The sequence below is a fragment of the Metopolophium dirhodum genome, chromosome 4 (assembly GCF_019925205.1).
Source record: "Metopolophium dirhodum isolate CAU chromosome 4, ASM1992520v1, whole genome shotgun sequence".
Taxonomy (NCBI): Eukaryota; Metazoa; Arthropoda; class Insecta; order Hemiptera; family Aphididae; genus Metopolophium; species Metopolophium dirhodum.
In genome coordinates, this window is record NC_083563.1 from 37,082,782 (window position 1) to 37,100,684 (window position 17,903).

The 17,903-nt window shown below is 28.2% G+C and overlaps 1 protein-coding gene across 1 annotated transcript; it reads right to left on the reverse strand.

Moving 5' to 3' along the window:
* Window positions 1-207: 207 nt before the first annotated feature.
* LOC132944018 (cytoskeletal protein Sojo-like) lies at window positions 208-17,333 on the reverse strand. Its single transcript, XM_061013227.1, has 13 exons — window positions 17,285-17,333; window positions 17,048-17,212; window positions 16,828-16,966; window positions 16,634-16,766; window positions 15,920-16,065; window positions 15,698-15,841; window positions 15,457-15,541; window positions 14,903-14,975; window positions 11,851-12,025; window positions 7,590-7,776; window positions 2,847-3,099; window positions 2,209-2,276; window positions 208-388 (listed from the first exon to the last, which is right to left on the reverse strand). The coding sequence occupies exons 1-13, from the start codon at window positions 17,331-17,333 to the stop codon at window positions 212-214; spliced, it is 1,794 nt and encodes a 597-aa protein (XP_060869210.1). The 3' UTR covers window positions 208-211.
* Window positions 17,334-17,903: the final 570 nt, after the last annotated feature.

Below are 17,903 nucleotides of genomic sequence, written 5' to 3' on the forward strand. Positions count from 1 at the left end.
ATGATAGGTATATACAATTTAAATGGTTAGCCGATAAAACTGAGCTTTGAGACAGTGGTTTCCTACGGATATTATTGAACTGTATTCTTGCACTGTATTCGCGTCAAATGATAAAATTTGAAATTAAACAAAAATTTTAATATTGTAATTATAAATAATTATAATTCATTGCCATGAAATATAATAAATACATCTGAGATTCAAGATATTACTATATATTTTTTTTATTCAGTTCCATTTCTAATCTTGCATTAGCGGTGGTTATTTGTTTCAGTTTTTCATTCAAATTATCTATTTGTGATTCTGTCTTTAATTCATCGCGTTTCGAAATAGTTTCTATAGTTTCGGCTTCTTTATTTAATTCATCGATTTCTTTATCATACAAATTCTAAAATCCAAATAGGTATATTAAATTAAAAAATAAATACTTAATAATAAATAATAATCATAGTAGCAATTAGAGGGGGCTTAGCCGCTTAGGTTAGGGGTTATTAACTATTAGCACATACAATGTTAAAATTAACACCCTACAACATTTTTGGTATTTATGTATCAACAATTCAGATCAGTGGCGTAGACATGATTTCTGAAGGGGGGGATTAAAAAAAAGAAAACGGCATAGATAAATGGGAGGGAAAATTGGAAAATCCCCTAACCTAACCTTTTAAGGTAATAAAAAGCCAATGGGAGGAGGGGACTGATCGTGGGGTTCTCCACTTGTCTACGCCGCTGTTTCAGATTACAAAAAAAAACCAGCTTGTCATCAGATATCAGACTATCTGATTAGGTATAATGAATAAAACAATGCTATTCGACAACTGAATTTTTTTCGAGTTCAAATCAATTTTCAGAACATTATCTATTATTTCCCAATTTATTATTTCTATATTGTGTACGAAACCCTGTCGGCAGTCATGGCGTTCAGCAGCGACTCGACCCATGACAATAGTATCGCGGAGTACCTATTTACTAATATTATTACAAACTTCAGAACAGCATTACAGACCCGTGCCTATATGGCCATATAGGGCTGTGCAATAGTCACTTCTAGTGGTCGATACATCGGATGATTCTGTTTAATAAAAAACATTGATTACTAAAAACGATTAATCGATTCTATCGCACAGTCCTATGGCCAAAAATTCGGACAAATTTCAATTTACGATTTACGAATCTGCACTAGGTATTCCAGGGCTTGAAATCGATTTTAAATATCGATAAAAATCATCTAAGAAATCAAAAGTGATATCAAAATCAAATGTTTATTGAAATGATATTCAAAATTTATATTGAAATCAAAAATAAATTAAATCTATTATTTACAAAAAATATACCTACAAATTTAAAATTGATCAATATAGCCTATATATGTCTATAATGTGTTGATGTGTAGATAATAATAAATATCTAATATTTCGCTCTCTTAGGTCAATTACATGGCCGTGCAAATGATGACAGATTTATCGTACCTATATAGTAATAAATCAAAATTAAAATCGTAAAAATGTAAAATTAATATTTTTAATTGAAAAAAAGAAAAATTATGTTCAAAATTTAATTAAAAACCATAATACAACTAAATCGATAATGTGTAACAGTATATAAAAACCATACAATTATAATAGTAATATATTATTTTAAATTTAAATCAGAAAAAAAACAAATATCGATGTGGAAATTAAATTAAAATTTTTCATTTTGTTTTCAAGCCCTGCACTATTCACTAATCACTTCCAAGAAACAAAGTTTTGATAGTTTATACATTTAAAAATATAATTGAAAATAATGTGAATGTATACAAGTTGTTGCAAATAATTTATCGAACTTTTTTTACTATATTATAACTACCTATTATCAATAATGAAATAGTAATGAAGACTGTATAAATTACACATGGAACTCACATTACCAATTAGTTCTGACAAGTGTTCAATATTACATTTTTATGACTTATAAAGTTATAAAACATAATTGCACAAAAAGGCCAATACTGCTTCATAATTATAAACTGTCCAGAAAATGCAGCTTTAGCACCCTCATTTTTTTTTTTTTTTTTAATTGCGCCTATATAAAAAATATCCAATTGCATTAAATATTTTAAGCCTCATAGATACACTTACATCAAAAGGAAAACGGTAAATTGTATTACAATATTACTTATAATTAAATATTGTAAAAGGTAGTTGAATACAATATAAAATAACATACCATAGACCTTGTGAGTTCTAATTCTTCATTTTCTAACTGTTCTAATCTTCCATAAATACTTTTGTGAACTAGATTTTAATTATAAATTTTTAATAGATTTATTATTTGTATAAAAATTTAAGTATAGGTATTAGAAACATTTCTATACACTTATTTGAAGACAGATGAGCAATAATACGGTTATGTACAGTCGTTCAGACGTATTGCGGACCTACTAATTGCTACACCTAATACCTATTACCGACTGCCGAGTATTACCAATTATTACCTAAAGTATAAATTAATATAAATAAACATTTAGGTATACCTACCATAGACGCAAATAGTGTTTGGGATTTGGGGGGCTAAAGCTTTATTTTGATACTATTGAATAAGCTTAAGACAAAATGTAGGAAATGTTTGGGGGGGGGCTATGGACATTGGGAGGGATTAGCCCCTAAAGCCTCCCCTCTATTTGCGCCTATGGTTAGTATTACCTACTCAATGCCAGTCGATCATGCATTTTAAATAATTCATTAGAAAAATGTATCATTAAAAATAATATTTATAAAATATTGTAAGTATCGAAGTTTTTGAACATCAACTATTATTTTTCAATTTAGTAGGTACCTATTTATATATAATTCAATTTAATTTACCATTGATAGCATTTTCTATAGATACATTTATGTCCGCAAACTGTAGCATAAATGTCTTGTATATTTTTATGTTATTTTTATAAGACGAAATTACATTTCTTGACGCAATAATGTCATTGGATTTTTTTTTAACTATTGCTTCAGCAATCGATTTTTTTCTTTTAAATTCATCCATGATTATTTCTTTACGCTTTGTTAGTAATTCGTTATGTCTATTCTGAATTGTTTTTAGCTTATCATACAATAACGTCACCTGTAATTTAATTAATTGTATTTATATGTATGAATAAGAGCAACAATAAATAATAACGTACGTTGCGCCAGCCCGGCCCATTTCGAAATTTTGGAAAATTTTTTCACCAATATTTAGCATGCAATTAGCATGAATTTGCACGACTAAAATTAGAATTTGCATGATATTGGTTTAACGGTTAAATCCAAAATTTGATGAGCCGGGCTGGCGCAACGTTGCGCTAGCCCGGCACAAAAGAAAAAATATAGATATCGAATATTTAAATATACCAATATTTAGCACGCCATTCGCATGGATTCGCACGACTGTCCCCGGAATTCGCACGACATTTTTTTACGGTTAAAAAACAATTTTAGTGTTTTTACCGTTGCGCCAGCCCGGCCCATTATATAAATTCTGCGAATTTTGGGACTTTGACTATACCAATATTTAGCACGCCATTCGCATGAATTCGCACGACATTTTTTTTACGGTTAAAAAACAATTTTAGTGTTTTTACCGTTGCGCCAGCCTGGCCCATTATATAAATTCTGCGAATTTTGCCATTATGATACTGTTTTCGTACCACACTATTTATATTAGCATGATAATGACCTTATTTGTCGAAGCCTCAACCCATAATAAAAAAAAAAATATTTATATTTTTTGAAATATAATATGCAGGTATGAAGAATATAAACAATCATCATTCATCATCGATAAAATATTAAAATGTTTTAACTTGCACTGAACGACCCTTTATAGTATAGATCATCTTAATATGTTATAAAATCGTTCATATGCATAAACTATATAGAGTAATATTATCCAAACAAAATTATAAGTTAAATTATTACCAGCAAAAAATAACTTGAAATTCATTAATTTTCGATTTATTATTGTACTAATTTATAATATACATTATAGGTTATTAAAACTATTTATGTTTAAATATTTTACTAGGTGGGTTTTTTTTTTGTGCGGACGTGCTGGAAGTACCTATTATTTTTGAGGGAGGACTACGGTTAGGTTAGGTTATGATACGTATGACTATGGTTCTGAATTTGAAATATTTCAATTGAAATTTTTCATTTGAAATATTTCGAAATTGAAAATTTCACTCTTCTTGAAATATTTCAATGTAATTATGAAAATATTTTTTCTTCTTTTAAACGTGTTCGGTTATAGATGATTAGAAATAATATATTAATTAGTAATTACACTCAGTTGGAAGTTGACGACCAAAAACTTTTAGACACAATAACCCTACGCATGACCATCATTAGACAAAATATGAACTGTCGTGTAGAAACGCCTCGGAACAGTTAAATATTTCGGTCTCGCCCTAAAAAAAAACAGTTTGGAATCATGGCATATTATATTTCAAAAAATATAAATATTTTTTTTTTTTTATTATGGGTTGAGGCTTCGACAAATAAGGTCATTATCATGCTAATATAAATAGTGTGGTACGAAAACAGTATCATAATCGCAAAATTCGCAAAATTTCTATTACGGGCCGGGCTGGCGCAACGGTAAAAACACTAAAATTGTTTTTTAACCGTAAAAAATGTCGTGCGAATTCCGGGGACAGTCATGCGAATGGGCGTGCTAAATATCGGTATAGTCAAAGTCCCAAAATTCGCAGAATTTATATAATGGGCCGGGCTGGCGCAACGGTAAAAACACTAAAATTGTTTTTTAACCGTAAAAAATGTCGTGCGAATTCCGGGGACAGTCATGCGAATGGCGTGCTAAATATCGGTATAGTCAAAGTCCCAAAATTCGCAGAATTTATATAATGGGCCGGGCTGGCGCAACGGTAAAAACACTAAAATTGTTTTTTAACCGTAAAAAAAATGTCGTGCGAATTCCGGGGACAGTCGTGCGAATCCATGCGAATGGCGTGCTAAATATTGGTATATTTAAATATTCGATATCTATATTTTTTCTTTTGTGCCGGGCTAGCGCAACGTTGCGCCAGCCCGGCTCATCAAATTTTGGATTTAACCGTTAAACCAATATCATGCAAATTCTAATTTTAGTCGTGCAAATTCATGCTAATTACATGCTAAATATTGGTGAAAAAATTTTCCGAAATTTCGAAATGGGCCGGGCTGGCGCAACGTACGTTAAATAATATGAAATAGTTAACGGATAAACTAAATAGGCGGGTAGTCTAAATAATTGGTAAATATTAAACAATTCCAATGCGTGTTGAGTACATAGGTAATTCATTAATTCCACCTTTCGTGGTGCATAGGATATCACCGTGATATAGATATCAGAAAAATAATAGGCTAAATTTAGAGTCAGCACTCCTGGAAATTACCAAGATGGAATATTCCCGCTCCGGGAATTTTTTTCAGTATCTACCTAATTATTTTATGTTATTATAGACAACTATGTGTCTCTTGATTTACCTATGTAGTTATTGTACATATGTAATTGTAATTATAACTACATTATTTTAATAATTTCAAAATGCATTATAGATAAAATCCTACAATAATACAGGACAGTCTACAATATTTTTAGCAAAAAAAAAGAGTAATTTTGTTCAAAGTGACTCTATATATGTACCATAGGTACTGACATATGAACAATAAGGTACTCTATTCGCTATGTTAAAAGCTATAATATTTGGCAATTGGCACTCTCTAGCAGTGGCGTGTATAGTATTTAATTTCAGGGGGGGAGGAGGTTATAAAAAAAATGTAATTAATTATCATTATAAATTTATTTTATTTTAATAATGATTTATAAAAACTAGAATATTATATAAATCGTTGTGACCTCATTGCTAACTCTTGACAACCGCAAAAAATAATACTTTCTATTATTAGAATTAATTTTAAGCGATTTTCGATTACTTGAGCTTTTTTAAAAGAATCTACTTGTGTAGCTACATCAAATGTTTTATTTTCTATTATTTTAACAAACTCATCCGCTCTTAACGTTAACAATTTATGATAGTCAGCATTTGAGTGCGTTGTAAAACATTCGAGGGCATTTTTCCAATTAATAAATGGCTTATTAACTAATGCACCTACTTTTACAGAGCTACCTTTTCCCAATGTTTCATTTGAAAATAATACACACATTTTACAAAATACACCTTCTAGTTTTTTTGAATATACTAACCAGGAAAAACGAGTATTCCAAGATAATTGAAATTTTAGTTTTCTTTTTGAAACTACTGTACGAATTATGAGGCTGCCATGGTTTTTTCAATAAATCATATTTAAGCTTATCGTCAGATATTCTTGTATTAATATACATATAAACCAATATCATCAATTTCAGTTAATTCATTTAAATTAGTTGTATCAGTATGACTTTCAATTTCGGTGTTATTAATAATATTTGATGAACAAGGAATGTCATCACTATGATTAGGCTCGGGCACAGTGGTTTTTTTATAAAAAAAATTTTGTAATGAAGGTTGTGATGTCATACTTGAATACTTGATAGTTGGTGCTTATTAGAACTTGATACCTCGTGGATTGTTGAACCGTTACAGAAATATTATTTTCCGTAATGATTAAATGATACACAATTACACACGCGACTTGCACAAAGCACTGATTTGACCATAATATACCAAAACAACCAAAGTAAGCAGAAAGCAAACTAAATTTTGTTCATCACGTCTTATTGGTCGTAACTCGTAATAACTAATAAGTATATTATCGAGAATTTGAGTGGCGATTAAAGTCGATACCACGAACTAAGATATATATAGAATATATATATAATACTATAGATATACTCTTTTTTACATAAGAATGAACCGCTCTGCCGACGAAAACTCGTTTTGTTCGCGCATGCCCACCACAATCCAGACATCGGTGAGAGTCTTAACACGGGCGCCCGACGGCCAACGACGGCCGGCGATGACTGTTGACCAATCACAGAACGCATAGCCATCGCCTGGGGGGTCAGGCACTGTTCGGCGGCTCAGTCTGCATGCGCAAAAGCGGTTCATTCTTATGTGAAAAAAAGTATATTATAGATATTATAACTATCGACGACGCATGACGGTCCGTCATTATCTTAATTACCTAGTAATACCTATTTCATATAAATTAAGTGAACAATTATTTTTGTTTTATCCCATGTTGCGCTGTTGGGTTTTAGTTGATACATTGATTAAATAAATTCATATGAGTGCCGTACCAACAAAAAATTTTGGAGGGTTTGAACCCCTAACCCCCCCCCCCCATATATACGCCACTGCTCTCTAGGCCTAGGGGCCTAATTAATAGGGTGGCCACTGTACAGGGTGAGATGTGACCCGAGAATTATAATCAGTATTTCGGTATGTCCAAGAAATATAATTCGGTAGGTACGTCTTATTAAAAATTCGTATTGCATCATTAGATATAATTTATATAATCTTTCTACGGCGGAAGCATATAAGATGTTGGAAAATAATTTCAATGAACCTAACCTAGGTTATACAATAAAAATAATTTATAATAATAAATATAATTTTGTTTTAATTTTACCTTACTCGAATGCTTGTCATTACGTAATTCTTCTAGACACGGACCGCTCATCAGTTGAGTTGTGTAGTTTTGATAAGTTGTCTGGATTAACGAATCTAAGGACTGTAAATTGTCGTATAGCTTTTCGATACTTTTAGTTGTTACGGACAATCGAATGTTATATTTGTGAATTGTGTTTTCTAAATTACTGTATTGATACAAATATACAATATTCCGATGATAAGTAATATAATAAAAAAATCTAATATTCTTAACTAAATTGCAGTATAATACATAATTAAAATAAAATATTGAGACATTGATAAGGCTGTCAATTCATCTTAATCAGCTACCTAGTTATATATTATATAATGTCATATAATACCTATTTAGTTATACAATAGTGCATTAAAAATGAGAATGATTGGATAGTAGAAAAAATATAATCTGATTACGATTTTTACGAGCGCAACTTCTTCAACCTAACTTCTACTGTTAACTTCATGCAATGCATAATGTATACCTACTCTTCGAATACACATAATGATGACGTTTAAAATATGTCTATATTGTTAAATTAAGAATTTTGGGCATTCTTCAAATTTATTGCCCTATCAATTTAAATTTTGGCAATGCGAAAATTATAATTTTAAAAGTATACTCTGCCCAGAATCCTGTGGTCATTGTGAATTTAATTTAATTATTATATTATTATAACTTAGTATGTTCACATAAAAATGCAGTAAGTAACTATAATTTGAGTTATTATAGCAGAATACGAATACGAAATGTTGTATATACTATGAGGTAGGTAGCTGATAATAAGGAATCCAGTCATATGTAGTTGAACTTTGGTTTTGCTTTTATAGAATATTTTAGTTGTAAAACTATATTTTATAACAGTTCTACTACAACATACTCACAAGGGCGTACACAAGGGTGGTGGGGGGCAAGTAAGGGCAGTTGCCTCTCCCTTGGCTTTTTCTGGGTTGATTATCATTTATTATTATTGATGATTTTAATGTTCTAAAAAAACTAAAAAATACTTTAACAATTCTAAATATTGTACTAAATTATTTTTATTTTTAATATTAAAGATATAAATTCTATTATACATTTTAAACTTTTAAATGATTGTAGAAAAGTTTTACAGACAGAACTTATCATTTAGACTACTTATTTAATCTGAAAATTAACTATTTTTTTTCTGTACCTATAGGTTTAGACTTTAGATCATATATTTATTACAAAAATCATATAAAAACACGTGCAAATTTAAAAATAAAATTTTAAATTTAAATTTAGAAAAAACTTCAAAATGCTCTAAAAATCTTTAAAAGCAAAAAATGACCTTGAATTTAAAATCGTCAAAAAAATCAATGTAGGTATATAATAAAACGAGTATCGCGTAGGTTTGGAAAACAATGCGAAGTGCATTATAATCCCAACCTCAATCATTACCGTTGTAATATAAAAAATCGCAAAATAAACTTTTTTCAAATTAAAAATAAAAACATTTTTTTTTTTTTTACTGAGTGATTTTTATTACCACTAGATTCAGAGTCAGAACTTAGAACGTTGCTTTTATAGATTATGAGATGTAGTGATGGGACCAAGTGCAATACTGCGGTGTCAACCAAGTTTTTTTTTTTTGATAAAAATAATACCTAGGTACAATAGCTACAACTTTTTAAGTTTGTGGTATCAATGACTGAATAAGCTAGAAATATTTAATTTTATAAATTACCTAAAATTATAAAACCAACGGTAACATTTTATGTATTAAAAAATAATGTATTTGATAATTTAAAATTACACATAACAATTAATTAAAATAAATGCTGTATGATTAAGTTTTAGCTAACTATGGTACGTATAATTCATAAATATTTTTACATTCCTTGCAAGGACATGTCATAGGCGTGCGCAGACTTTTGGTTCCGGGCGTGTACACTAAAAATTAGGGCCCACAATAATTTTGAAAACAATTATAGATACAGACAAATGTTTTAAAGATATCAAACGCACTAAAAATATTTATTTTATTATTCATTCTAATAAATATTGCATAACAATATATAGATATACAATCTCGTAATGATAATCGACGTTTAAAAGGAACAACATTTGAATTCGTCAATAATTTCACTAATTTAATTTACGCTTAATTAATAATTAGGGCCCTTATCGATTTGGTGAAGGGTCCAGGGGTGCCCAGACACCCCCGGCAACCCCTGTGCGCACGTCTAAGTTCCTTGTCTATATGTAAGAAAATATGTCACAAAAATACTTACAATTATAAATATAGTGTATTATAATTATAGTTGACTAATAGAATAGTGAGACAAAAAAAGTAAAAAGGAAAATATTCTGCCCTCCCCTTGACAAATTCCTGCGGACGCCCTTGCATACTCAGAAGATTTATTTCAAAATCTCAGAAATTATCATTCAAATTTGTTGTGGATACATCAACATTTTCAAAAAAAAAGTGTGTTTTCATTAAAAAAATATAAGTTTGAATCACCACGGCACACTTCTCAAATTATATGAAAAAGCTAAGTAGGTATTTAAAAATATGGTCATACACTTATAAAACATTTATTACATAAAATACACTTTAGTTTTAAAAATCAGAAATTGAATAACATAATTAGATATTAAAGAAATAAATAGATGGCAAGGGGTTACAGGTCTGTTGTACAGTAAGTGTCCAGTGGTGGAGGTGTTAAATTTTAATTCAGTGATATAAAAATCATTGTATACGATTTTGAGTGAAGACCGTCAGCCAATAATACTAGGTAGGTATATTATTTTATGATATTATTGTTGTTAAAGTGATATTTTACTTTCTTGATTTTTAATCAAGTAAGTATGGTAATTGATATGAAAAAATTCAGAATTTTGAAAACTTCAAGAATTCGTGTGAAATAGGAAAATAATAAAAATGTAACTCAGTAATAATGAGTAATTGAGTAATTTAGCTAGCTTTAATAAAAAAAATTAATGAGAGAGATTCAATATCACAGCCAAGTGGTATAACCACTTGAATCCATAAAAACGTCGCCGTGAACAGTCCCAACATTTCTTTTTTTTTAATTTTTCTCCTAAACTATGATAGCTAGAAAGTTGGTTGATAACTCATTAAAAAGGGATTATTAAGTAGATACTAAATGTGAAATTAAATTTTTTAAAAAAAATATTTGTTTTTTCACAGATAAAAAAAGAATTATTTTTTGCTAGATTTTTATTTTATTTTTTATTTAGGTAGTTTTCCGAAACTGGAGAACGGATTTTGTTGTTTTGGGTCTTGTTAAATTGACATTGGCTAGGAGATATGCAGTGAAGATTTTCAGAACTTTATCTCTAATCTATAATTCACTACAAAGCTGTAAAGCTGAAAAACATCAAAAAACGCCCAATAAAATTTATTTAAATTTTTTTTCATGTTTTTTAGTGAATTAACTATTAAAGATAAAGTTCTGAAAATCTTCACTGCACTTCTCCTAACCAATGTGAATCTAACAAGACCCCAAACAACGAAATCCGCTCTCCGGTTTCTATCTCACTAAATGAACATGAATAAGATTTTGGGGCTGTCCATACCGACATTTTTCTTGATTCCAATTGTAAAACCGCTTGGGTGTGATATCAGTTAATAAATTTCTAAAAATTAAGAATCAAGAAAGTTTACATGCCGATCCCTGACTTGTCAAGCGTTTTCTAATTGGTATACGAATACAAGTTACGAGGAACCTTTAAATTTCCAAACTTTTTGACCAAGTGATAAATGTTTAATCGACATTGATAAAAAAATTCAAAATGTCTATAAATAGCTCGAGTTAAAATATTTTGAAAATTGTTCATTATGTACAAAAAATGATACAATTTTGATGAAAATTTCAAGTATCTACAGTTATTTGTTATTGAGTTGCACCAAAAAAAAAAACAAACAAAATGTTGAAAATCAAAGTATTTTTCTACTACTTTTCGTGTACCTACCAAACCTAACCTACCTAACCTAACCTACCAATACACAGAAAAAGCTCAGAATCTAAAAGGGTGTTATATAGTAGGTAGTAGAAAATATTTTTCCGTCGTCAGATAATTTAAGCTTGACTGGCATTTAGTATGGGGAGGCTCAATTCTGAAAATACATAGGTATTCAAGTAGGTACCTTCCTAACCCAATATTTTAATTTAAGACAAATAGCTGTATAATATTATACAGCATAGGTAACTTACATAATACAACAATAACTAATTAATATTATATTTATACTTACTGAATAATTTTTATATATCCAACTCCTAAATTATCACTCTTTTGATAACTGTTCATCATGAGCTTATTTCTATTCTTCGATTCAAACAATTCGTCGTTTAATGTTTTGAGAACTTGTGTGTTTACATCCCGTTTTGCTCGAACATCATTAATAAAGAAACTCGTATTTTTTAAATCTACAAATTATTTTCTATATTTTAATATTTAAACCTTCAATAACAATCAATAAATTAATATAATTAATTAAATATAAGATAGGTAATTATAACGGAAAATTAGTTATTATAACGATTATTACATTTAGCTATTAGTTTCGTACCTACCTAGCATAGTATTAACAATTAATAAAACTTTATATATGTATATATCTACGACAAGCAACACGAATTAAAATTCAAATGGTACAATTTACTTTTAAATTTGAAACTTAAATAATATGTTGTTGTTACCTCATAGTTTAATACTTAAACAAGAATATATATGATCATTTGATGTTTTTTACCTTATAATTATTTAAGTTTACATTATAGAGGCGATAATAATTCATAATTTTAACATAGGTACAAAATTGTTTATAATAATATTTTTGAACTTTATAATAATATTATGCATCTCTGTTCAAAGTTAACTTATTTTAAACATTTCTATACGACTGTCAACTATACATATAAGTAGGTCGGAGTGTAGGACTCGGGGACTGGAACCTTTGAATTTATTAGTATCGGTTCTGGTACTGGTTACCCAAAAATAAAATAACTGTTCTAGTTCGGTTCTGGTTTTTGATAAAAAAAACATAAAGGTAACGGTTCTAAATAATTTTGGTACCAGTTCCAGATAATTTAGGTACCGAAAAGTATAATAATTATCCTATAAATAAATAATATAATACCAATCCGGAATGCGGGTTTAATTAATGGTATGAGAAATATTAGAAAACTCATAATATGATCATACATAGTTTATAGGTACACAAAACAGTAATATCATTAAATTATGGTAAATGAAAATTTTATTTTTAAACCTAAAAGAACCTATTTAATTTAAAAATTCCAGTTGGATTCCTGTATTTAATGTATTTTAAAAAGGTTTCGGTTTCGATTCCAGTTCTTAATATTTTAAAGGCTCCAGAACTGGTTCTTTTAGGTTCGGTTCCAGTCCCTGGACTGACTGGACTAAGACCATCAGTATGTAATAATATGTATGGTACCTATAATATGGTAAATCGTCGTATTACAATTGATACAATTTGATTTTTCAACATTATATTTTAAAGTTAAGACATTAATAAATAACAATTATAGGTAACGTACTTATACACATAAAATTCTTGATAATATAATAATGGGGGCACACTTGTTGGGGGTTTATCCCCCTCACACAAATATTTGTGTGCCCCCTTAATCATTTTTAGTTTCTATAATTAAAATTATTATCTAGACTCTTAAACATTTAAAAATGGTGTTTTGGATTCCAATAATAATGACGATAATATTATACGGTAACAGTAATATAACTTTGGAAGACGAAAAAATATGTAACGAAACCTGTTAATTCAATTGTTTATGAATTATGACAGGTAGCCAATAACTATAACACCTTTAAGTTCATAACGAAGTAAAAGAATATTTCGACTATACGTGTCGAATAAAAACATAGGTAGTCAAGGATAGGTACGTAAATGGGTCAAAACTGATTTTTGGAAATCACTATATTATTACGTACTTATCTATTATTTATAATGACAAATAAATATCAAATACAATTAACGAATAATTTAAGTAAATCACTAATAATTGTTATCTACCTATAGGAATCAGGCAAGAAATAGGGGCTTTTTTTTTGGTCGGGGGGGGGGGGGGGGGGGGGTTGCGACTAACTTTTTTAGAATGTTTGAGGCTTAAAAAATGTGTGAATTTATTATTAGTTACAATTACACAGTATTTGGGTGAAGTGGGGGTTGGGGTCAATCGCTCCCACCGCCCATCATAAATTACGTTCCTAATAGGAATAGTTATTGTAAATTGTTAGAGGACTTGATACGCTCTTTATTAATACATTGAAAATGTATACCCTTTCATGTTATCCCAGTTCCGCCTATGACTCCTACTCTATCTACAATTTGATTAAATATAATTATACTTTTTAGTGAAATATTATACTGAAAATCTCTATTGTATTTTGCATTTTTATATGCCAAATATTTAATAAAAACTTGTGTAATTAACAATTAAAACATAATTTATTTTGGTAACATTTGTTATATATAAGAGAAAAATCGTTTCAAATTAGTAAAAGCGTTTACAGTAAAATGTTTTTGAACAAATAATATTGTTAAAGTACCAAATGGTTTGAAAAAAAAAGATAGAATTCAAATTTTTGTACAACTGGTAGTTTGGTGTATAATATTTATAATATTTCTGTCTTATACAATATTATGTTATAATATGCATGTATAAATGAGCAATTGGCCGAAAGCGTTTTTGATTCCGTAAATTTAAATTGAACACTGTAGGTAGGAGCTGGCAACCGTTGTATAGTGGCTATAACTTGTGGCCCAGTCACCATTTTTATTTATTATTACACGAGGCCCACGCCAGGAAACACTATACAACTGGGCTGACCTTTTTCCTTTATGTAAAGTTTTATTTGGAAGTATAAAGTATTTTCATGACAACATTGTTGGTATTATTCCAGTGTAGATTAATAATAATATTTTTAAAATAATACATTGAATACATTTTCGGAGAGATTTCTCTAGTCGAATGGACATGAAAAATACAAGTTAGGTTTATAAATGTCGTACATAATATATTATAATAGATTAAAGTATGTTATATGTATATTGAGTAGTTATAGGCTCCGTAAATAATTATTGTACAGACGGCCCTTTACTTGACTAATAATTATATTTATACACGATAGTATTCCTGAATTAGTTAAATTATAGATAATAGGGTCGTATACTATTATGATTTATGAATAAAGACTGCTATAGGTTGGTGTTAGTTTTACTATAATAATATCAGTGTATAATATATTTTTGGAAATCATACTTGCAATAATCTCTTGTTCCATAAAATGTATATTGTTCATTAACGTTTTTATAGAGGTCAATGTATTGCAGTTCTAAATCAAATGTATATAAACGCGGTTAATATACATAAATAAATGTGTTAATTGTTTTGTATGAAAAAAATAATATAATATGTTTAAAAATTAATAATCATAAAAATGTTGCAGAATAACTGTAAACAAAATTAAAATTGTTTAATACCTACATTTGTTTCAATAATAATATAAAATAGGTACCTACAGAACTTACACTACAGAGTAGGTACGTAGGTACCTACCATGCGTATAAGACACAAATATTTATAAATATTTATAATATTTTATATATTAATAGAAACAATAACGTTCGGCAAGTATATTATACGCAAATATATTTTTAAAACGATTAGATGGTTCAAGGATATTATCAAATATTTAATTGGAGTTGAAAAATATCTCATAGGTTTTAGCGAAAGTCAAATATCTATATTCCTAATTTGAATTGTACATTCAAAGTTTAACCAATCATTGTAAACCAAGGTAAAAATCTTATTACCTGTCGCCAATCGATAAGAAATGTTTCATTCGCATGATTATGAGCTATCAGAAAATCAGGCCAATTAACGTCGTATAATAAACTTCTGGAATGTAAAATCTTAAGTAGTTAAGTCAATCTTTTAATGTAAATAAAAAATTGTTAAAATCATCAGTATTAATAAATTGAGCATAATAAATTGATAAACAAATAATTTTCATTTTATTTGTATGTTTAAAATTATATTAAAAAAATCACTCACTTGCCATGTGTAAATGAGTTTAATGGTTTCAACACGTTTGTTTGTGTAAGAGAATCGATCATTGTCTTTAGTTCTTTATACATATTCAAAAAATTAAATTCTGTGTTGTTCATATCCTTACTTAAATTTTGTTTCGTATATTCTCTAGGAAAATATTTGAAAGACATTTATGATTATTTGTTATATTATTTACATATATTATTCATAATGTCATTATTATACTTTTCACTATTTTTAAAATCCAAAAGAATTTCTTTTGAAACTTCTTTAACACTTGTATCTAGTTCGTTAACACTTAATTTAAAATCAGTAACTCGGTTTTTTAATTGACTTTCAATTGAATTAATTTGTAGCAATAGTTCCATAATCTGGTGTTAAAATATTAAATTTGTATAGGTTAAAATAATTAGTAAGTAACGAATAAGAATTTTACAATTTTAGTTGAATACAAAATATTATGTATTAGCGGGCTTCAATTTATTATTATTATTTTACTTATACTTCTAATTTACAACTCACAACTAATTCTGTTTTCGTCGAATTTTATCCTCATTTTTACCGTGGCCAAAAAATTGGTTTACCGTGTAAATATTAGTTAAATGCAAGCTAAATATGTAGTTATTGGAATAATAAAGAAAGCGTGGTTTTAGTCTCACTGGCGCATTGTTATAGATACTCTTATATGGCACAGAGACATAGAATACCGGGTGATTTAACGTAGGACACTCATTATTCAAAAAGTATTTATGTTTTTAAAAGTATATTTTTTACATGGTTTCAAGTTGTTATAAAATAACAAGTTTATTAAAAAATATATTTTTAAAAATGTTTATCTGCTGAAATAATGATGAGTGTTCAATGATAAAAGAACGTAGTGAAATCTGCTCGAATTAATACTAATAATTAATTAATAGATTATTGAAACTTTTGGTGTACTTTTGCATTATTTATGGTATTTTGCGAATGTAATTGATGTTGTACGTTTAATGATGAATTTAACGCATTATGAACTTCTAGAAACATAAGTCGAGCTTGTTCAATTTCTCCTTCGATTTTTCTTTGCGACAGTCTATAGTGAACTTAAAATTAAAAATCTGACAGAATGTATTATATATCAATGTAATAAAAACCTCTGAAATAAATGTGTTGTGTTTAATATATTTAATAATTTTTGTTTTGATTCAATCAATGCTTTGGTTTTTTTAAATTTTAGTTCCATTGATTTTACTGGTTGAGGGTTCAATGACTCTTTGTAATATATAAAACTATCTAAAAATTAATCTCCAACACTAATTAACGTTATATAATATATTATACATGCTAAAATTGATTTATTATTGTTAATTTTACTACCTGATATTTCTTTATCAGCTCCTAAATATTTGTACACTTTATCTGCTTTAATTTTTCGTTCTTTAATATCCAAAATCGATGTATGGAAATTTTCTAATAATCGAAGTTTATTTAACATATTAATATGCATATTTTTTTTGTGATCGAACTCAAAAGGTTGTTCTATAATTAAAAGATTAAAAATATAGAAAATATGATTTATAAATAATAATTGAAGAATATACTACTACCTACTTGTTAATATTGATGTAATATCATCAAAAAGTAAATTAACCTGAATCATTTTTAGAAGCTACTTTAAACTATTTATTTTATTTAATACATAAATAGTTTATAGATTTAAAATAATAAAGGCATAGTGGCATGGTAACGTTAATTGTATTGTGTGTTTTTAACCATAGGTTGGTTTGTACGAGTTAATTTATAGATAGATACAAATAGAGAGCATATATATATAAAGGCTCTCTAGATACAAAGTTATGAATCGGTGAGACAGTGTTTTATAACATAGGTATTACAGACACATTATCCCACTTGCTACACCAAATATTACATAATATTAGATTATATAGGTAAATGTATTTATTATTTACAAATTATAACTAGAAAATAGTACCTAATTCAATTTAATATTAAAAACCTGAAAAAGGTTAGATATTTGAATTTTTCTAAAACGAGTGTTATAATAGTCCATTATGCAGTAAGAAAACACTATCAAATTCAAGGTCATGCGTTAAAAATAATTTTTGTTTCATTTATCATTGATTATAAATACATATATATACGTGTTTATAATCAATAATATTACCTATGTATATTATACTATACACATATCATCATACACAGGCGACTT